Source organism: Gobio gobio (genome assembly GCF_949357685.1).
Source record: "Gobio gobio genome assembly, chromosome: 16".
NCBI classification, from domain to species: domain Eukaryota; kingdom Metazoa; phylum Chordata; class Actinopteri; order Cypriniformes; family Gobionidae; genus Gobio; species Gobio gobio.
Window position 1 is genome coordinate 4,537,307 of NC_137109.1, and position 22,531 is coordinate 4,559,837.

At 45.1% G+C, this 22,531-nt stretch overlaps 1 protein-coding gene across 1 annotated transcript in view; it reads right to left on the reverse strand.

Moving 5' to 3' along the window:
• Positions 1-2,988: 2,988 nt before the first annotated feature.
• LOC307139517 (uncharacterized protein) overlaps positions 2,989-22,531 on the reverse strand; it is a gene marked incomplete at its 5' end in the record, with an annotated part of 39,121 nt that continues 19,578 nt past the window's right edge. The window contains 6 exons of the mRNA XM_079838512.1: positions 2,989-5,704; positions 8,308-8,426; positions 8,509-8,531; positions 8,642-8,872; positions 8,987-9,082; positions 14,781-15,181. Of these exons, the coding sequence (XP_079694638.1) occupies positions 5,160-5,704; positions 8,308-8,426; positions 8,509-8,531; positions 8,642-8,872; positions 8,987-9,082; positions 14,781-15,181 (1,415 nt within the window). The 3' untranslated portion in view covers positions 2,989-5,159. The remainder of the gene's footprint in view (positions 5,705-8,307; positions 8,427-8,508; positions 8,532-8,641; positions 8,873-8,986; positions 9,083-14,780; positions 15,182-22,531) is intronic.

A 22,531-nucleotide genomic window follows, 5' to 3' on the forward strand; every position in this document is an offset into this window, starting at 1 on the left:
ATTGCATTTTAAAAAAGGTTGTTTAAGTTTAGCCTAATTAATAGTTAATTATTAATATTTACAATCACTCTCTATCACTCTGTCAACTCTATCTATCACTCTATCTATCTATCTATCTATCTATCTATCACTCTCTATCTATCTATAGTTGGATGCTGCCAAGCCAATCCATAGCAACCAAACAGAGTACCCTAGCAACCGTTCAGCAAGATCTATATCTCTGCATCAGAACATCATAGAGACATGGGGGTTGGGTCTTTTGGCTCATGCTAGCAAACTGGACTTTCAACATGCTACACATGCTAGCAGTGAGTAGCCACATGCTAATAGCAATTAGCTTAGGGTTAGAACATGACAAAACCAAACCGTGAGATTATTTGCTTCGTCACCGCAGTGAGAAAAAATCCCATACCGTCACAGCCCTACTGTCGGTAATTGGCGATGTATTTTTCAGTCAGAACTCATTTCACACAGCAGGAGTTTGAAATGCTGACAGGTCCAGATATTTAGCATGTTAAATATCTTGCGGGCATCGGCGACTCATCTGCGATTCTCTCTGATCGCGTCTTTGATAATTCACACTGCGTGATTGTCACTCACGTGCACGAGCACCGATTTGCCTATGATTTTGGCCATTTTTCTGCGATTTCGCAAAACCTGTCGGTGAGTCAAAATCGGGGCTAAAATCGGGCAGTCTGAACTAGGCATGAGAGGAATCAAAGTAGGTGAGAACTGGTTCATTTGCCAATGTTGACTTGAGCAATTTCCATTCTTGCTCATGTTTACTTGTCCTCTTGAACTCATTTCTATGATTCAACAGTTCTCTAAGGCTCGTAGTTTTTGCAGAGAGGTTTGGAATGAATTTACCAATGAAGTTTACCATTCCCATTATCCTCAGCAGACTTTTTTTGTCCACTGGACTCGGCATAGGCATAATTGCCTGAATTTTGCTTTTGTCAGGTTCAACACCACGTCCAGACAACTTGTCACCTAAAAAAAGTAATTTCAGTGACAGCAAACAGACATTTAGCTCTGTTTAACTTTAGTCCATATTTCCGAACTCTTTGAAGAAGCTGGAAAAGTCTCTGATTGTGTTCCTGCAATAATGATTCCCAAACCATGGAACTATGTCATCAACATATGCACAAACTCCCTCCAATCCTTCTATGATATGTTCCATGGCACGATGAAAGATTTCTGAGGCTGAAATTATGCGTAGGCCTATTAAGGTTAGGCGTAGAAATGAATACCGTCCAAATGGTGTATTGAACGTGCAGTATTTTGTACTGTCTTCATGAAGCTTCAAATGCCAGAATGCCTGTGAAGCATCCAAATTGCTGAAGTACTGTGCACCAGTCATTTCACTTGTGATCTCCTCACGCTTTGGAATCTGGTAGTGCTCCCTTTTTATGTTTGCATTCAAGTCTTGAGGATCCATGCATACTCTCAGATCACCATTTTTCTGTTTAACACAGACCATTGAATTGACCCAGTCTGTAGGCTCCTCCACTTTATTAATTACTCCTAGAGCTGTCACTTTATCAAGTTCTTTTTTCAGTTTCTCTTTCAGTGGCACGGAAACCCTTCTTGGAGCGTGGACTACAGGGTGAGTATCCTCTTTGAGCTGAATTTTGTAAATGAATGGTAGAGCTCCCAGTCCTTTGAAAACATCCCCAAATTTGGAAACAATGTTATTTGTAGTTTCCTGTTGAGATACACTCTTTTCACCAGTCCTAATTCCTGGCAGGCTTTGTCACCAAGGAGAGACTGATGATCATCTGGGACAACAACAACAAAGAGCAGGTGATGAGTTTTGTTCTTGACACACACTCTGAGTCTGCACACACCTGGAGTCTTTATGTCCTGTCCGTTGTAGGTTTTGAGCGACACAGGGTTTCTTTTTATCTGTGGCTTGATTTTCATTTCCTTTATGTCACTTATGCTTATGAGATTGGCCTTCGCTCCTGTATCAAGTTTAAGCGGGACAATGATTCCATTGACTTGTAGTGACACAATCCATTTGTCCTTAGACACACAGTTTACATCAGAGTCATTTCTTCCATTTGCTTCATATTCTTGCTGTATACTCTCTGTGTCACCATTGATCATGCCCACAAAGAACACGTCTGACAATTCTGTCTCTTCAACAACATGCACACTTGTTGATGCCTTTGTTTTATTATTTGAAAAACACTGCTTAGCAAAGTGGTTCATGCCTTTGCATTTTGCACATTGCTTTCCATATGCTGGGCATTGTTTAGGTTGATGCTTCAAGCCACATCTTTTACAACTGAATGAATCTGTGCCTGTCTTTGGTGCAGCTTTTGACTTTTCATTTTGTGGGTAACAGCGCCGACTACTGGACTGTCAGTAACAGTGTTTCCTTCATCACTGAAAGTTCTGGAGTGCAATAAAGCAAGTTAGCTCGCATGACAAATCTTGACTGCACCGTCTAATGTCAGCTCAGTTTCTCTTTCTCTCATGAATTCCAAAGACGATTTGATCTCTGATCATTGATTCCGTCAAGATGCCGAAGTTGCATATTTTTGCCTTTAGTTTCAGATCAGAAAAAAATGAGTCAAAACTGTATCCCTGTGATTGAATGCGTGAGCGAAACACTTACCTCTCATATGTTTAATTTTTCTTGGGTGAGCAGTGCTCATCAAATTTGTGGTGTATCATGTGGTGTTCATTGAATACACACTCTCAAGAAGAAGTTAGGCTTGTTCGACTTGATGCAGCGATGCGCAGATCGATCGGCGGCTGACTTGAAGCAGTGCATGCTGGTTAGAAATGTTGTCTGACTTGAGACAGCGCTGACGCCACGTGACTGTGACGTATAGCATCAAAGTACAGCGAGAGCGATTCGAGAGCAGTCGGCTAATACACTAATGCTATAACGGTTAAACCTCTTTTTATGTAGTCGCGATGATATATTGTCATGTTTATCAAAATAAAACTGATTAAAAATGTAGACCGCACTTCATTGATAGTGTAGGCTTATATGTTGAACTTTATTCTTGTACAAACAGACGCTGTATTAAGCAGTATATAAAGTATAACATGACAATAATGTCTCTGAAACATCCGTGTATTGCCAAATATTGCATTTATTTCACTTCAGCTCAGGGCCGGCCCAAGCCCTTATGGGGCCCTAAGCAGAATTTTATTTGGGGGCCCCTCTGTGCCACCAATACGATTGACTATTGTCAATTCTTGATAATTCGCAAACCCAGTATAAATTGTATTAGTTGTAGTTGTGTTGGTTACATCATGTCTGCCTGTCATGTTTTTATCCTTATACGGTTTTTAATTGTAACAGTAGCAAACCCACAAGACTGATCAGGCGTTAATATTCAAAGTCTTACAGTAAGTCTTACAATATTGTTTACACTGGGATATGTACTTTTTTTAAGTAGTCTCTTATGCTGAATATGCTCACTTTTCCCCAGGATTATTTGATGAATAGAAGGTTCAAAAGAACAGCATTTCTCTGAAATAGAAAGCTTTACAAAAAAATCCTAAAAACATTGTTCAACACTGATAATCATAGATGTTTGTTGAGCATCAAATCATCATATTAGAATGATTTGTGGAGAATCATATGACACTGAAGACTGGAGTAGCCTCATGATGATAAATGTAGCTTTGATCACAGGAATAAATTACACTTTACTATACACTCACATAGAAAACAGCTGTTTTACATTATAATATTATTTTACAATATTTCTGTTTTTACTGTATTTTTAATCAAATAAATGCAGCCTTGGTGAGAAGAAGAGACTTATTTTAAAAACAAGAAATGTTGATTTCTTTCAAACATTAAACAGAGCTTTTATTTTGGCGGAAATAAAATTTTATTTTTTGTATTCCATTCGACTGTGTAGAAAGAACCTTTTTATTTTCTAAATAACTTCCAAAATGTAGGCTACACAACTTATCATTTCAAGGGAGAAACTGGAAGCTATGCTGTCTACTGTCCAAAACAAGTCAGACAATATATTCGCACTAAACCATATAGCGCATTCTCAAATCCATCCATTCACAAAAAGGTTAGCGGGCAACTGACGAGTGCGTTTTAGCGTCGATTTTTCCGCCCTTTGGACTTTGAACCCTGACTAACAAGCGAATAGTGTCCAGCTGATGGCGCCGAATCAATCCGTGCATATATTAGAATTTTTTTTGCAATTTATTGCAATAATTGGGCTTGGGCGTTGCGTTGCATTCTGGGACGTGGCGGCCATGTTGATGGCCTCGCGAATGTAAACATACAGCAAATCAAACGAGGAGAAGCAGAGTTGGGAGAAAGAAAAACTACGTTAAATTCCCGAAAAGGATGTGGAATTTACCGGGATACATTAAATAGGGAAGCCAGGGATCCCGAACCGGACCAACGGGTCCAGCAGCAGCAGCCGGAGTCAGAGGAGCTGCACTCAGAGATCCACACGCTTGTGATGAGAAACGGAGGAGGCTGCTGGATGTGTTGTTAGCAATGCCCTTTATTGCTTTCCCTGTCTTTTATTTCAAAGTGTCGGTACTGAAGTTTTGTGGACAACAACGGGGGTAAGAGACCTCAAATATCTGACTGAACAACGCAAACGTCATGACTCTACTGAGATGACTGACTCTAATCAGAGAGTCATTGAGAAATTTGCTGCCCAGAGAGAAAGGAGAGCAAAATTTAAGTTCAAATAGTCAACATGCTAGTCTGTTGTGGCTGTTTTTTGTTGTTTTTCCTTTCCTCATTCAATTATATGTGGGAAATGAATGTGTAAAAAGATAAAAGTGAAGACACTGTGCAATCTAAAGATCTTTCCAAATTCTGTAAATTTGTTCTGATGAACTAATCACTTTATCTACTAAATTTGTGCCCTTATGTCTTTTTGAAAACATTTTAAATCCTGCATAAATTTTTCATATGGTATTTTCATACAAGGTTATATTCATTTTGAAAAAAAGAAATTAACCTGCAATATGCCCTTTAAGTTCATGAGTGTAACTCTTTTCTGTATCCAGTGTAAAACATATTTATCAAAGGAAATGAGAAAATACAAAAATACTCACTTGTGCCAAAATTGATTGAATAAGACACTTTGATTAGAGTGTTATTGAAGCATAATTTGCAAAACTGAATTAATCTGGAAGCAGAATCAGATTTAACTGTGATTTTCTGCTGTAATGATCAGTTTAACTGGTAAGATCCTCAGAGGAGAAGTTGTGCAGCGATTATATAAGAATGGAAACACAGTCTCTGTGAAGGACGTCCTGAATGTGCGTAAATGTGTGTTAGTGACAGGATCAGAGAATGACACTGTTCCTCTGTCATAGTCCAGCTGAACTCTCACACGCTGAAGCTTCACTTTAACAGTAATGAGAGTGAAGGATTGATCTGGGGATTTAGAGAAGTATTCGCTGTCCCAGTAATCCACACGCCAGACATTAGAGTTAAAGAAATCCAGTCCCTTCCTTTGGTTTGATGCTGTGGTTATTCCAAGAATCCAGCCTGTATTGTCCCCAACCTCCACATCCCAGCAGTGTGTTCCTGAGTTAAAGCCCTCAGATCCCAGGACACATGGACACCAGTCAAACCTCTCTGGATTATCAGGAAGTGTTTTATCTTCATCACTGAGCGACACACTGGTCAGATCAGACGAGAGTGTGAGACGAGGAGCTGCTGTGTTTGGATCTAGAGTCAACGGAGCTGCAAAGAGAAGAACATCAGATTACAGGAGGAAATATGATCAGAAATGTAAATATAAAACACATATAAAGACTTTGTTGAAAGAGATCATAAATCATAACAATGGTCTCTCAGTTTCTGTCAGAATGGATTGAGGCTTCAGGTTTAATATCAGTATTCAACTAGATTAAAAAGTTTGTCGAGACAAACTTTAAGTTGGCTTGAAAAAAAGACAGACCAGAAAGTTTGAAAAAGTTTGAAATAGTTTAAAGTTTGAAATAGTTTGAAAATTTTAAAGTTTGAAATAGTTTGAGTTTTAGTTAGTAGTTTAGACCTGCTATGTGGTTGCTAGGGTACTCAGGTGGTTGCTGTGCGGTTGCTATGCGGTTGCTAAGGTACTCAGGGTGGTTGATAAGGTCTTGCTATGTGGTTGCTAGGGTGGTTGCTATGCGGTTGTTAAGGTACTTGGGGTGTGTGTGGTTGCTAGGGTGGTTGCTATGCGGTTGCTATGGTATTTGGGGTGGTTGCTATGTGGTTGCTAGGGTACTCTGTGTGGTTGCTAGGGTCTTGCTATGTGGTTGCTAGGGTACTTGAGTGGTTGCTAAGGTCTTGCTATGTGGTTGCTAGGGTACTCAGGGTGGTTGCTAGGGTGTTGCTATGCGGTTGCTAGGGTATTCTGAGTGGTTGCTACGGTCTTGCTATGTGGTTGCTAAGGTACACTTGGTGTGGTAGCTTTGGTGTTCTGGGTGGTTGCTATGCAGTTGCTAGGATGTTCTGTGGTTGCTAGGGTATTCTGGGTGGTTGCTACGGTGTTCTGGGTGGTTGCTATGATAGATAGATAGATAGATAGATAGATAGATAGATAGATAGATAGATAGATAGATAGATAGATAGATAGATAGATAGATAGATAGATAGATAGATAGATAGATAGATAGATAGATAGATAGAGAGTTTAATGAGTCTCTATGGTTTAGTTCATTGAATGTCAGTTGGAGTAAGTCTGGGCTTCAGTGTTTAGTTTTGAATTTTTGACAGTTGGACAGTTTGAAAATCTGAACATTCCGTCAATGAAAGTCTATGGGAGTTTTTCCGAGTTTTAATCAGCATTTTCAGGAAAAGCGTAAGTCCGATCAGTTAGAAAAGATATAGCAACTCGAGCCAGAACCGTCAGAAGGTCTGATACTGGACACGAATGACGCGAATAATTCGCGTAAAGTTGGACGCTTGAACATTTTGAGTTTACTCGCTTCATTCGCGTGACATTCACTTCACAACAGACGTGAATTCGCCTCATGGGCGGAGCTTCAGCCAGCGGCTCGTCTCGTTGAGAAATGGCTGACATGGGCTGTGTTTACACGTCTTTTTTGTTGAAATCTACTGTTAACGTGTGACAAAATTTAGTTTGAAGACTTTTTCAGGCGATAATGTAGTTGTTTAAAGCTCAAATCTGTGGTTTATTTATAAAGAGAGCGCCTATTTGAACATGTGATCTGGCGTTTCTGCGAGAAACCCAGCAGTATTTATGCTATCATTTTACCTCTTAACAGACGAACGTGATCATCTCTGAGCTCAGCCATTACTTCCGCAAAGTGAGGTCAAATACAATCGTGGTCATAGATGTATACGTAGATGCCTCATTAGCGCCTGCACAGATCAGTAGAATGAGGCATCTACAATCGATATATCTATGACCACGATCGTATTTGACCTCACTTAGCGGAAGTAATGACGGAACTCAGAGATGATCATGTTCATCTGTTAAGAGCTAATATAATAGCATAAATACTGCTGGGTTTCTCACAGAAACTGATGGTTTGGCTAGATAAGACCCTTATTCATCATCTGGTGTCGTTTAAAGCCCTTTGAAGCTGCACTGAAACTGTCATTTGGACCTTGAACCGTTTGGAGCCCATTGAAGTCCATTATATGGAGAAAACCCCTGGAATGTTTTCATCCAAAACCGTAATTTCTTTTCGACTGCAGAAAGAAAGACATGGACATCTTGGATGACATGGGGTGAGGAAATTATCAGCAAAAGTTTATTTAAAAGTGAACTAATCCTTTAATAAACAGATTTGCTCCTCATTGTTGTCACTACTAGAGCAAGCTCCTGATTGGCTTACGCGGAGCGAATATCCGCCAAAGTTCAGAATGACACGAATCACGCGTCAAACGCTCAATTCTCGCCGCCTCATTCGTGCGAATCGCACCGCAGAATGTCTTTTCGCGTCTTTGCATTGACTTAACATGTAAATCACTCGAGCGAATCACGTCATTCGCGTCCGGTGTGAACGCACCATTAGAGTCAGAAATTTAGAGTAAGAAAAATAATAATAATAATATTAAGTTTAATCGGATTGGCCGATTAAATTTAATTAAATGGCTCTTCCAGGCCAACTTAATAAACACTATTGTATCCTAATACATAAGCAGAGACCATGAGGAACAGACTTCTGTAGTCATTATGAGTTCACTGTATGATCTGATGATCTTCTGAAATACAGTTCAGATTCACTCACAAATTCAAGAGATTATTAAATATATTTCTCTCAGATGTTAATGTTGTGTGTGTTTCTATCTGAAGGATGTTTTGCGCTGGTGTCAGATCTGCTGAGACTCACTGTGTTGGACAGTTTCCAGCATCTTCTTCCAGACTCTGAACGGCAGGTTACCCAGGTAACGGGACACATCAATCAAAGCTCCAGAACTCATCCGTGGATCCGGCTGTGAGATCTGGACTCTGGAGGAACATTCAGGAGTCAGAACTGCAGTGAATTTGAGTTCAGATCCACTGAGAGAAGAGATACGAGCAGCTCACTCACCTTTCCATTGAGACGCTAAAGTTCTGGAAAATATAGAGTTTGAAAACATGTTAATATCTTATCAAACACTCTCATTGTCAGTGAGTCTCAAGTTGTTTTCTGCTCAAAGAATGAAGCCAGATTGATTGGTCACCTTTAGAAACGAGACGTCATTGGCTTTCATCATCTCCTCCATGTCTCTGATTGTGTGTGAAAGAGCTGAGATGTGTGTGTTCATCTCCTCCAGCTTCTCCTTCATCATCTGCTTCTTCTGCTCCTCTTCCTCCCTCAGTGCAGTGATTGTAGCTTCTTCTTCGTCTCTGAGAAACTGATGAAGCTTCTCAAACTCTTCTTTAATCTGACGCTCTGTGTGCTCAGCTTGAGACTGAAATCACATCACATTCACTTCAGTCAGCTCTGTGTGAACACACACTCCACTAATGTCAATGATAAACTGTGTGTGTGAATGTTGAGTGTTTAACTCTTTACACATCCTCACCTCGATGTGTTGGATTGTTTTATCACACTCTCCTTTCATTTCTTCTCCATGTTTGAGCTTGTTTTGTAAGGACGTCAGCGCTGTATTAAATTCCTCCTACAGGTTAAGATGAAAATCTGTGAAACTTGTGAAGCTATAAGAGGTTTAAACATTGTGTGTCTGGATGTTTTTCGTGTTATATTATTTATATGTTGAATGGGTCATTCTCAGGACAATTTTTTATATAATTTGGAAAGGTCGAACATCAAGAAATCTTGTTCCCTTTCAAAAGCTACACTCAATGCTGCATAAGCTTATGCAAATGGGAAATGTCTTTGACAAAACCAGCTGTGAAAATAGTGTGAAAACACGTCAATGAAATTGACCCGGAGGTATTTATAGCCTCGGCCGGTGACGTCATAGGCGCACCTGCTGCACGAGGCTATAAATAGATGAGATTCAGCTGGAGCAAACCAGATCTTTTTGTTTTCAGACCAACTCTGTGTTATGGTGTGTTACAAAGTCTCTGAAAAAATAAATAAATAAATAAATAAATAAATTCTCTCTCTCTCTTTCAAGACTCAACTTGAGATCTTTGTTAGGAGTTAGTTTTCAACATGGCAGTGTGCAGATTTTTCTCTCTCTTTCTCATCTTTGTTACAAAACGCTGTATATCCATGTTCTCTTTCAAATAGAACTGGATGTGCACGTTTATTGCTGTGTGTGTTTGGGGAAGAGCATGCGGTCGCTGCATTGAGTCAGACGAGTGCGAGCATTGCAAGCCTTTACAGTTAGAATGCTTTATGCTCGTCTGGGCTACTTTCAGTCCGCACCAGTTTTCGGAGCTCTCGAATGGGTTTGTTGAATGGGTCCGTCCCTTTCGCTTGCTCGCTCACCAAATGCATGTTTCCCCGCGTGATCCCGAAGCGCGCTCCGGCGTTTCTTCGGCTCGCGCGGGGAATGATAATGAATCTCTGGGTCTGCGGACCTCGAGCAGCCGGCCTGCGATCGTTCCTCACATGATAGTGAATCCATACGAGGAATTTATCGAGGTGGTTGTTCGCGCGGTGGCCAGGGCAGTTTGTCTGGTACCGTGAATGAGAGATCCCCGAGCGCAGTGAGCTTGAGGTTTCTGTCTAGAAAGCATTTACTTCACGTGTTTTTGTACCCTTGACTTCGACATTTTCGACTATCATGGGTGCGAAATCGCGTGGATATGTGAGAATACCCCAGGTGGGAGACGCTCACGAGCTATCTCTCGCCTGGGTCTGCATTTTCATTAAAGAGACATACCTCCCCATAAAGCCATGTAGAAAATAAACGTCGGCTGTCATGGGCAAAGCTTATATATATGAATTATATATTGTATATTATTTTATATGGAATATATATATATATATATATATAATATATTATTTTATATGGAATATATATTGTATATGATTTATATAAGAATAATAAATATAAATGGACAGGCTGGTGCTGCGCTGCACACTATGGTCTTGCAAGCATATCAGGCTGACCTTCTGAAGGATTTGAGTGGTTCATTTGGTGACTCAGTTAACTCTGTAGTGGCCAGATTTAAAGGAGTGGAAGAAACATGAAGTGTTCACTCAGTTTCTTCCTCAATGCACTCAAGGGGAGGGGCTATCAGCCACACAACCTCTCTTCAGTCCTTCAAGATTTAGGGGGGTAATAAGCAGAGTGTGGCGAGTCATGCTCTCCCTCGTAAAGACTGGAGACCGGCTCGTCATCCTCAACAACCTCTCAGGGCAGACCTCGGGACTGTCATCAATATAAGAAGTCCGGTGGTCTGGTGCCCAGTCTGCCCCCACAGGACAGGGCGTGTCAAACATTTGCTCGCCCCACCCCGTTATCCTCAAAACCACTCCATCCCCGCCGCCTCTGGTGATTCGGGGGGGCAGTGGTTTCCAGTGAAATGTTAGACGTTCAGTGTTTAAATCCTGCTATCATCCAGGACCTAGAACGTCTAACATCCCCTCAACAGGAAGTGTTAAAATTGTCACTCTCAGAGTCTAAGGCAGCGTGTGAACTTTTGCCAGGCGTTTCTGCATGGGTGTTAAGCACGGTAAAAATTAGTAAACTAATTTATTTGTCATCCTCCTTGTTTGAACGGCGTGGTCTCCACTTCCGTGAAGGCGGATTTGGCGTTCGTACTGTCACAAGTGACAGCAGTTACTTCCTGGTCCCCAGTAGGGTGGGGGGGGGGGTGTCTAATCTCAGATCTTCGAGTCTTAAACCGTGAAGCAGTTAAAGTACTCAAGGTCAAGATGTTACAGTGAAGGCGGTCGTGTCGCATATTCAACATTGTGATTGGATTCGGCACGATTGATCCGAAGGACGCATGTATTCGCATATAAAGTCTGCCACAACACAGGAAGTTCCTGAGGTTCGCTCTTGGGGGCAAAAGCTTACCAATTTCGGGTCTTCCATTTGGCTAGCCTTGTAACCGCACATAAACAAAATGTATGGATGTATTACCGGCTCCATTGGGATTCCGGGGCATTCAAATTTTGAATTTACAAAGGCGATTGCTAAAATTAGCACAATCACATGAGATGGTGCTTCAACACAGTGTGTTGGCTCATCTAGTTTCTCTAGGGTTGAGACTCAACACCAAGAAAAGTGTTCTTTCTCCTGCCCAGAGAACGACTTATCTAGGGTTTGTTCGGTTTTTGGTCACAAGGTGGGCACAATGGTTTCCCGCTTGAATCAAGACCATTCAGTATTCCCTGAGCAAAGTCGGGCTAGACCAAGATCTTACTGATCATCAGCACCAGAGTGTTAGGTCTAATGGCATCAGCATCCACGGGTTTCCCTTTGGGGTTGTTGCACATAAGACCGTTTCAGTTGTGGCTCAAAGCCAGAGGACTTAGGGCCAATCCTCAGGCAAATAAAGTGGCGCGCCATGTGGCTTCGTACACTAACTATGTGGTTCAGACCCCGGTTTTTGCCTTGGGTCCCACTCTAGGCGTACCTTGTCGTCGCAAGTTGCTAACGACGGACGCTTCCCTGACGGGCTGGGGTGCGGCCTTAAGTGGTCGTCCAGCCCAACGGGAATGGGAGGGTCATCAACTCAGTTGGCACATCAACTGCCTCGAGTTGACGGCTGTATTTCTGGCCCTGAAATACTTTCTCCCCCAATTGAGGGGCTGTCATGTCCTAGTGCGGGTGGACAGTACAGCTAAATATCTTGTATATAATCACCAGGGGGGTCTGTGCTCACGCTATCAGAATAGCGAGACAGATTTTTCTCTGGGCTCAGAACAAGTTCCTGTCACTCGAGCAGTGTACATTCAAGGGCGGTTGAATGTGGGAGCAGATTTACTGTCCAGACAGAGTTACAGATGGGGGGGTGGAAACTCCACCCAGAAGTACTCGAGCAGATCTGGATCAGATTTTACAGAGCTGACCACAGGGAGTGGACCTCTTCGCCTCTTCTCAGACAGCCCAATGTCCCTGCTTCTCTCTGTCTGTGATGGTTCATACATGGCCCAAAATGTGTCTGTATGCCCTCCTTCCAGTCGCTCTGCTCCTGGGAGTTCTAGCCGGGGTTCGCCAACAAGGGTCTTGCTTCTTATCGATAGCACTGCGTTGGTCGAACAGGGTTTGGTTCTCGGAGATAGTGTCTCTCCTCAACGGCTCACCTTGGGCGATTCCGGCGAGGAGGGACCTTCTGTCTCAGGCAGAGGGCACGATATTCCATTCCAGGCCCGACCTGTGGAACCTTCATGTTTGGCCCCTGAAGGGCACCAACTGAGGGACACGGGGCTTTCGCCTGCAGTTATTGAGACCATCCTATGTGCTAGAGCTTCCTCCACTCGGAAAGTTTATGCTAATAAATGGGGTGTCTTTGAAAGGTGGTGTACGACACAATGTAGATTCAGTCAACTGCCAGGTAACTTCAGTTCTGGATTTTCTGCAAGAAAAGTTGTCATCAGGCACCTGCCCCTCCACTCTCAGGGTTCATGTGGCCGCTCTTTCGGCTTGCCACGCCTTGGTGGATGGGGTGCCGCTTGGGAGACATCCTCTACTCGCTCGCTTCATTCGTGGGGTAGGCGGTTGAGGCCACCTGTTAGAACCAAGATCCCTTCATGGGACTTAGCTTTAGTCCTCGAGGGTCTGGTTGAGACCCCCTTTGAAACATTAGCTTGCCCCTCCACTCTCAGGGTTTATGTGGCCGCTCTTTTGGCTTGCCATGCCCTGGTGGATGGGGTGCCGCTTGGGAGGCATCTTCTGCCTGCTCACTTTGTTGTGCCAGGCAGTTGTGGCCTCCATTAAGAGCCAAGATCCCTTCATGGGACTTAGTTTTAGCCCTCGAGGGTCTGGTTGAGACCCCCTTTGAACCTCTAGAATCAGCGTCTGACAAACTTCTGACTCTAAAGATGGTTTTTCTTATGGCTATAACTCCTCTGAAAAGAATTGGGGACATGCATGCTCTGTCAATATCGCCATCCTGCTTAGACTTTGCCCCAGATTTGGTGAAAGTGATTTTGCATCCCCACCCTGTCTACCTGCCTGAGGTTCCTTTGTCGACTGTACATCCTGTCACTCTTGAAACCTTCTGCCCTCTGCCGTTCACAACGCCGGATCAGGAGAAACTTCATAGACTGTGTCCAGTCCATGCTCTTCAGGCCTACGTCCACCGCACTAGCCAGTGGCGTAAGTCAGAGCAACTGTTTGTTTGCCATGGGGGCCGTAACAGAGGTTCTGCCACCATCAAACAATGTCACATTGGGTCAGGGATGCTACTGCTCTTGCCTATGAGGTGCGCGGTCAAGCTTCACCTATAGGATTAAGGGCTCATTCCACCAGGGGAGTCGCCTCTTCTACTGCGTTAGCAAGGGGTGCTCCCTTACAAAGTGTTTGTGATGCGGCAGGTTGGTCCTCTCCGCACACATTCTTAAGACTTTATAGCTTGGATGCTCATGCCACTCTGGGCTCTCATGTCCTTGAGTCGACATCACAGGCTAATGCCTGAGGCTTCTTGCGTTCTTGTGCACACCTACACAACCGTAAGGGGTCCAGGCACCATCAAGCACGGCGGCGTGGGTATTCTCGTTCCCATTTGCAGAAGCTTATGCAGCATTGAGTGTAGCTTTTGAAAGGGAACACTTGGGGTTACTTGACTGTAACCCTGTTCCCTGATAAAGCGGAACGAGATGCTGCATTGCTAGGCCGTGCTGATGATGCTTCAGGACTGGTATTCAAACAAAGAAGATCTGGTTTGCTCCAGCTGAAGCTCATCTATTTATAGCCTCGTGCCACAGGTGCGCCTATGACGTCACCGGCCGAGGCTATAAATACCTCCGGGTCAATTTCATTGAAGTGTTTTCACACTATTTTCACAGCTGGTTATGTCAAAGACATTTCCCATTTGCATAAGCTTATGCAGCATCTCGTTCCGCTTTATCAGGGAACAGGGTTACAGTCAAGTAACCCCAAGTGTTTTCACCAAACAAATGTGGGATTTGCAACAGCCGATTCTTAATTATTATATCCATGCAGTTGTAAAAGATACTACTATCACTTTTTGGTGTGTCTTGTTATAAATCACATATTATCAATGAAAAAATATGAATAACTCATGACATTTCTATTGTTTTCAAAACGTGTTTTGTGCCAATGCTGTTACATTCAAGAAGATTTGAACATCCGAGCGGTCGAAGCAGTGCAGAGTTTTATATCAGTAGTAAGTCATGGAGATTTAGTCAGAGCAAAAATAAATACTGATTTATTACTTTTTCTATGTTTATCACTGTATTTAGCATGAAATGAGAGACATTTGTCTTACCTTGTAAGATGAAACCACTTCACTGAAGGGTCTGAATGTGTGTTTGGTGTGTTTCTCTGAGACTATGCACACTAAACACACAGGCTGTTTGTCCTCCAGACAGAAGAGTTTGAGTTTCTCACTGTGTAAACTGCAGATCTCCTCAGACTCTGATGAACGCCTCTCTTTTCCCTCCATCAGGAACAACTCACACAAGTTTTTTAACGCAAGATTAACTGGAGGATCATGTTTTGACAATCTCCTGCAAACGGGACACTCCTGAGTTTCCTTAGTTTTCCAGAACTGTTGTAGACACTCTTTACAAATACTGTGACTACAGGACAATAAAACAGGAACCTTGAAGATTTCACAGCAAATAGGACAATAAAGCTCTTCTGCAGATTTTGAATCCATTTCCTCGTCTTGTAAAATATACAATGATCTACAGTTTAGTTTCACTTTCTGGTCTTTGGTTTGAAAAGTAAATAACCATTACAATCAAAATCTAATCTGGGTTAATTCAGAAATACACAAGTATCCTAATATAAAGTGTCCTCTGTTCTTCACAACACTGACTCGATTCAGCTTTCAGTAAAAATGAAAGTTAGAAATAATGACTAGTCATTTCCTGGTTTTGTAAGAGGGTGGAGCTTCTGAAGACAGACTGGATTTCTGAGTTTCTGTTGGTGTTGTTCTGTTGTAATAGGCTTTGTATTGATGATTAAATAGAAAGTGTTCAAATATTTTCACTTTAATGATTACCTGCAGGTTAAGTTACTAAGCCTCTGTGAAACGACTTTGTGCAAAGATTGGCAAGCAGCTGATATACAGTCATGTGAAAAAGAAAGGGCACACTTTTGAATGGTTTAAATATAAATATAAAATTGAGATCATTGTCCTGTTTCATGACCCAATTTCGGCCAAGCTTTAGCTGTGGGACAGATGGCCTCAGACTTGACTCTAGAATACTTTGGTATACAGAGGAGTTCATGGTCGACTCAACGACTGCAAGATGCCTGCAAAACAAGCCCAAATCATCACCCCCTCCATCAGCTGATGGACAGTTGGCATGAGGTGTTTGTGCTGATATGCTGTGTTTGGTTTTCACCAAAAGTGGTGCTGTGCATTATGGCCAAACATCTCCACTTTGGTCTCGTCTGTCCAGAGGACATTGTTCCAGAAGTCTTGTGGTTTGTGTAAGGATAGGGACTTCATTACAGTGACGTAAATAAAGAAAAGACGTTCCACATGTGAGTGAGACATGACTACGTGCTTTTTTGAAAGATATTATAGGATATATTATGTGGTGTCAGAAGTGAACCTTAAGAATAGGTTACACAGAACCACGTGCAGGAGAGAAACATGAAGCATGGCTGTTGCAGCCGTACAGACATCACATCCGGAGCAGTTTGACTTCAATTCAGCGGATTACCAAGATGAATCAGACGGCTCGAGCCCTTTCGTCTAGCATCAGGACTGAGTGCAATACCTGAGGAATACCAAATCAGCTCTTTGTTATATGCCATGGGAGACGATGCCGACGGTATCTTTGCACTATTACCGCTGAGCGAGTCAGAGAGAAACAGATATGACTGTGGTGGAAGCATTTAGACAGCACTGTGTCGGCGTAATGCCAGTTATAATCGTAGATTCCAAAATGATGGTGAAACTGCAGAGCATTTTATAACAGCAGTTCACAAACTGACAGAACGTTAAAAACGGAATTAATCCAAGACCGGATAGTTGTGGAAATCAGAGACATGGGACTGTCGGAGCACTTACAATTGGATCCAGAGCTAACATTAGCTAAAGCTATACAAAAAGTATGCAAAATGAAACAGTCAAGAGCAGCAAACAGTGTTACATGGTGTGATGATCTGCCAAGAGCATTAGCAGATCACAACAAAGAAATAGACCATAGTCACAAACAGGGAGCGAAGTGATCTTCAATTGTGTCTTTATTGAATCTTGCTTAAGCAAGAAAAAAGTGATCTCAAGCCTCATTAGAGGAAAAAAAGTGTAAAAAACAGTTAAAGAGATCAAGCATCATATTCTATTCAGGTTAAATCACAGGAAATTCAGTTTTAACATCCAACATGTTCCAGGGAAAAGTGTAATCACAGCAGACACACTTTCACACGTGCTTCTGGATGTGTGTCCTTCACGGGCTGACTTACAGCTAGACAGAGATCTCAATGTCTTCCTTCCCGGTAACAGACAGCAGATTGGAGCAGATAAAGCAAGCTCAAGAAGAAGAGAAACACAAAAAGGTAAAGAACACTATCTTGCTGGATGGCCAGAAAAACACACAGTGAGCAAAGAGCTGATGCCATATTGGCATGTGAGAGCAGAACTGACTGTACCCGATGACATCCGGTTGAAGATGACAGGTGTCATTCCAGAGACATTGCAGAAAGAGATTCTGACAAAAATACATGACGGGCTCCAGCGGATGATAAAGTGCCATGCCAGAGCACAACACTCAGTCTAGTGGCCGGTGTGTTTCCTCACACATTCGTCAGATGGTGGAACAGTTGTAACACTCAGCCCAATACACTGAGTTACAGAAGTTAAAATTGGGGTCAGATTAAACTGTGTGATGTTGGGAGTGTTTAAAAAGATGAGACACTCCTTCAAGTGAACTGTAGGCAAGGCAAGTCAAGGCAAGTTTATTTGTATAGCACATTTCATACACAGTGGCAATTCAAAGTGCTTTACACAGAAATTAAGTTAAAATAATCATAAGTGAATAAAATAAAAAATAAAAATAAATATAGTATAACAGTTATAATAGGAATGAAAATAAAATAAATGATGAAATCCCCTATCTGGGGTGGAAGAAAATGGAGAGTCAGGTTTACTTTAAAAATATGTGTCATGTAACTGTGCGTTTAGACAGTATCCTTACAGACAAACCTTCTTGGCCTAACTTGATTAGTGGACTAACGTAGGCAATAGTGAATGAGGGTTTATGGGGCAATTTCGTATTCAGCCCTAGTGTGTTGAAAGTCCCAATGTGAATGTGTCCACCGGTGTATATACAATCCACAGTGATAATCCAATAAAGTGTGTATCTGGAATGGTAAATCCTCAAAACTCCACAATCCAGTGTTTAGGTGATCACCAATTTGGTCCTTGAGTTAGAGACTAAGGGTGTACTCACACTAGGCATGGTTGCCTTGTACCGTGCCCGAGCGCGATTGTCCCCCCTCCCCACTCCCCCGCTGGCCTGCACTCACATTGCACTTAACATACCGGACCGGAGCACGCTTACGTCATTCACGATGCAAATTTTTGTTTTGAAGAAAACGGGAATAAAAGTGTTTTCGCTAATAGACTGCCTAAAACATTTATCATTTATGCCATGCAGCGATTTTCACTTGATTTCACTGCACATATCAGAATATTATTACGGAGGCAGCTGACTTTGACAGAGGAATTTGCAGCTTTACTCGCAAACTACAATTCATGTTCATCAATGAGGTGAGAACCAGGACCGTTATAAACGTGAATATACTTGATTTAATTGGAAAGTGTATCCAAGTAGTAATAGTTTGGTGTTTGCTGTCGTAATGTTGATAGTAGCGCGCAGCTGTTCCGTGCTCCAGCACGGTTAGCACTCACACTGCATGCGAACCGCGCCCGAGTCCAACTGAACCGTGCTCTGGCCCACCTCTTCCAAGCGGGCCAGGGCCGGCTAATCGAGCCGCGCCCGGGCACGGTTCGGATCACTCACACTAGTCAAACGAACTGCGCTTTGGTGGTCAAACGCACTCGGGCACGGTTCAAACTGGCTAGTGTGAGTACACCCTAAAAGACAAAATTAAATATTTTTACAATTTCTATAGAGTCCCACAACCATTGCCTTTTGGTGAATTTGAGTTTTTGACTGTGGTTGGGGAAATCTGCTCAACTTCACAAAATATGAATTTGCCAGCATAACTCAAATAAAACAGTATTTAGTACTTAATGAGACAAGTTTTATCCATTTAAAAGCCTTTTGTGATAATGTCTAAAGGCCTGTTCATGACAACTATAATGATAACGATAAAGATATAGTTCTCAAAATCATTCTCAATATTAAAGAAAAGCAGAGTTCACACCGCAGCAATAACTATAAAGATATAGAGCTACGGTTCTCTTACGAGAGGTTCTCTCGTATTGCGTAAGTTTCCTTACGCATCGGGGAAAGTATTCTTTTGTCGAGATTTCTGAAAAACCCAAAATTATCCTTAATTTTGTAACATTGTCAACGCAGTGCGGCAGCCTGGCAGACCATAGCAGGCTATTCCAGCGTGCTATTGGCTGCTCTGCTGGCAACTGCAGCAGCCTATCGGTGAGCCCGCGTGACGTGGCGACCAATGAGGGCGCTTCGCGCCCACCTGGCTTCATTTGCCTACAGGTGGGGCGTGGCCACGTGTATATAAGCAGGGCTCACGGGCTGCGTATTCGATTTTCTTTTCTTCAGCGAAGCCCTTCGCATCGCTGGATCTGGAACCCGCCGCCGTGATCGTGCAGACGAGCAAGCAGAGGACAGCGCCTGAAGAAGCCGGCAGCATCGCGCCACCTTCAGCCATCCGTGCCTGCTCTGCTATCCGGCAGCCCATATCCTTTTACGCTCAAGTGTTGTCGCCACTGCGTCACACTTTCTCAAAAGAGCCGAGCGTTTGATACAAAATGTCTCGTTCCACCTGCGGCTCGTGTCACGCGCAGCTCAGTTCCGGGGACCACCATGTGATCTGCGCTCTCTGCCTGGGCCGTGATCACGCCGCCGCCGCACTTCTCACCGGCGGATGCCCGGAGTGCGAGGAACTGACGATGTCGACCCTGCGGGCTCGACTCAATCAGTTCGATGACGACATCCCTCCAGTCCCTGCTACGCCGCGCAGAAAGAAGCGCCGCTCGCAGCGGACTCCGGAGTTCGCAGAGAGAAGCTCGTCGGAACCCTTCCCGCCGGCTTCACTCTCGCCTTCCCCGCCCCCACCCCAGGCCGCCATTTCTGTTGCCGCCTCCGGGGATGAGGCGGATGCGGCCGCGGAACGCGCCGACAGCTGCTCCATCATGGCTTCCGACAGCGAGGACTGGTCTTCCGTGACCTCTTCAGTCCGGGCCTCCGGACGCTCTCGAGCGGGTGAGGACGCGGAACTGTTGCGCCTTCTCACCCGGGCTGTCGAGCAGCTAGGCCTCGAATGGGCCCCGCCCAAGGTGGCAGCGCCGAATCGACTTGACGGATGCTTCCTAAACAGTCGGCGCCGTGCGCCCACCTCCAGGACTGCACCTTTTCTGCCAGAGCTTCACGAGGAGCTCGCAAAGTCCTGGAACGCGCCATTCTCCGCGAGGGTCTCGTCTCAGGCTTCTTCGGCGCTCTCACAAGTTGACGGCGCGGCTGAGAAAGACTACAATGCTATCCCTCCGGTGGAAGAGGCGGTCGCAGCGCACCTTTGCCCGCCTTCTGGTTGGCGCTCAAAGGCTGCCCTCCCGTCTAAGGCCTGCAGAGTGACGTCATCGCTGATCGGCCGCGCTTTCGCTGCCTCCGGTCAAGCGGCATCTGCTCTGCACTCTATGGCCGTGCTGCAAATCCTCCAAGCTAATCTCCTCCGCGACCTGGACGAGAAAAGCTATGACACTGAGTTGGTCACGGATTTGCGAAGCGCGACGGATCTCGCCCTTCGCGCTACCAAGACCGCAGCACAGGCCCTCGGACGCTCTATGGCCTCCCTCACGGTAGCTGAGCGCCACCTCTGGCTCACGCTCGCGGATATGCGAGAAACAGAGCGCGCGGCCTTTCTAAACGCCCCGCTCTCCCCGTCTGGGCTCTTCGGACCAGCGGTCAAGGGGATCGTCGATCGTTTCTCTGAAGTGCAGAAGACGACTCAGGCCATGAACCTCTTCCTGCCTCGACGCCCCGGCGCTAGCAATAGCTCCGTTGCTCGCCGTCCTCGTGACCAGCCAGCACCGAGCTCCGCGCAGCGCCCAGCGCGGCCCCCTTCGTCTCAGCGAAGACCGAGCGGCCGCCCCAGATCGCGCTCTTCCAGCCATGGTAAGCCGCCTCCCCCTCGGGGCCCCCGGCCTAGGATCGCGCTGAAGTCCGAGCCTCCAAAGTCCTCCTAGCCAGAGGCGAGAAACGACGGTTAAGTCCCGCCGCGGCCGGACCACCGTCAAAACTCTCTTTCCTGTCAGCCCCCACCACTGTGGCTGCTGCAGATGGATTTCACACAGCCAACGAGCCGGCAAAACTGCCCTCTCGCCTGTCAATAACCGCCGTTTTTACGGCGAACCAGAGAAATCACAAAAGTTGCATTATTTCTGGTTGCACGGCTCACGCCGTAGGTGTTTCAAATGCAGTAAATGTGCCCACTTTTCTGTGTTCACCCCTGCACACAAGCACTATAAACCCCGTGTCTCTCACTCACATAAAGCGGCCACCGGCCGCTCGAGTGCTAGAGTTAGGTCACGTGTCCGCTTGTTTGCGTCCACGCCTAACCACCACACGCGCTGTCACACAGCCACTCTTAACCGGTCATGTTCCACGCGTAAGAGTTGTGCCCGCTCAAACGCGCTCACACATTTTCGCGAACATTATGCCTCAGGCGCTACGCGCCGCGCCACACACCATTTGTTCTCCGCCCAGGGTGGCCGGAACGATGAGTGTAGGGCCGCACACAAGCCACTCCCCGCTCGAAGCGGCAGAGATACAGTGTGTAGGGCAGCAGTGCACGAGCGATCGGCTGGCCCACAGCACAGAGAGCGCGCGCACTGCGCCCGCCCCTCCTATACAGGCCGTCAAACCCGCGAAGCGCGGCGTTTCGAGCCCGGAGGCCGTTCTATCCCGTGTGGCACATGCGAGAGCGTGGGAAGCCATTCCAGGTGTATCAGAATGGGTGCTGAAAACAGTGAAGCACGGCTACACTCTGCAGTTCGCTCGCTGCCCTCCGCGCTTCTGTGCGCGTACGGAGACGAGAGTGAGCGAGGAAGTAGCACATCTACTTCGAGCAGAGATAGCCACGCTGCTGTGCAAAGGGGCTATAGAACCGGTTCCCCATTCTATGAGCGAGTCAGGCTCTTACAGCCGGTATTTTCTCGTGCCAAAAAGGGATGGGTCGCTCAGACCGATTCTGGATCTGAGGCGTCTGAACAAAGCTCTTATGAGAAGATCGTTCAAGATGCTCACGACCAAGCAGATCCTCGCGCATATTCGCCCGAGAGACTGGCTAATCTCCCTAGATTTGAAAGATGCATATTTTCAAATCAAGATAACGCCGCGTCACAGGCCATTCTTACGATTCGCCTTCGACGGCCAGGCTTATCAATACACCGTCCTTCCGTTCGGCCTGTCACTAGCACCCCGTACATTTACGAAGTGCATGGACGCGGCCCTGGCTCCCCTGAGAAGTCGAGGGATGCGAGTATTGAACTATCTGGACGATTGGCTCATCCTGGCGCAGTCAGAGGCCGAGCTCCTCGCCCACAGGGCAATGCTGCTCAGCCATCTGGACAGCCTGGGGCTCACGGTCAATTGGACCAAGAGCTCATTAGTGCCCACGCAATCAACCTCATTTCTGGGTTTGAATCTGGACACTGTGGCAATGTCAGCCCGCCTGTCACCACAACGCGCGTGCCAAGTTCGGCGCATGGCTGTGTACTTCCGGCCGGGCAAAATCGCACCTCTCAAGCTCTTTCAGAGGATGCTGGGACGTATGGCCTCAGCTGCAGCTGTGCTCCAGCTGGGCTTAATGCGCATGCGCCCGCTGCAATGCTGGTTAAACGCCCGA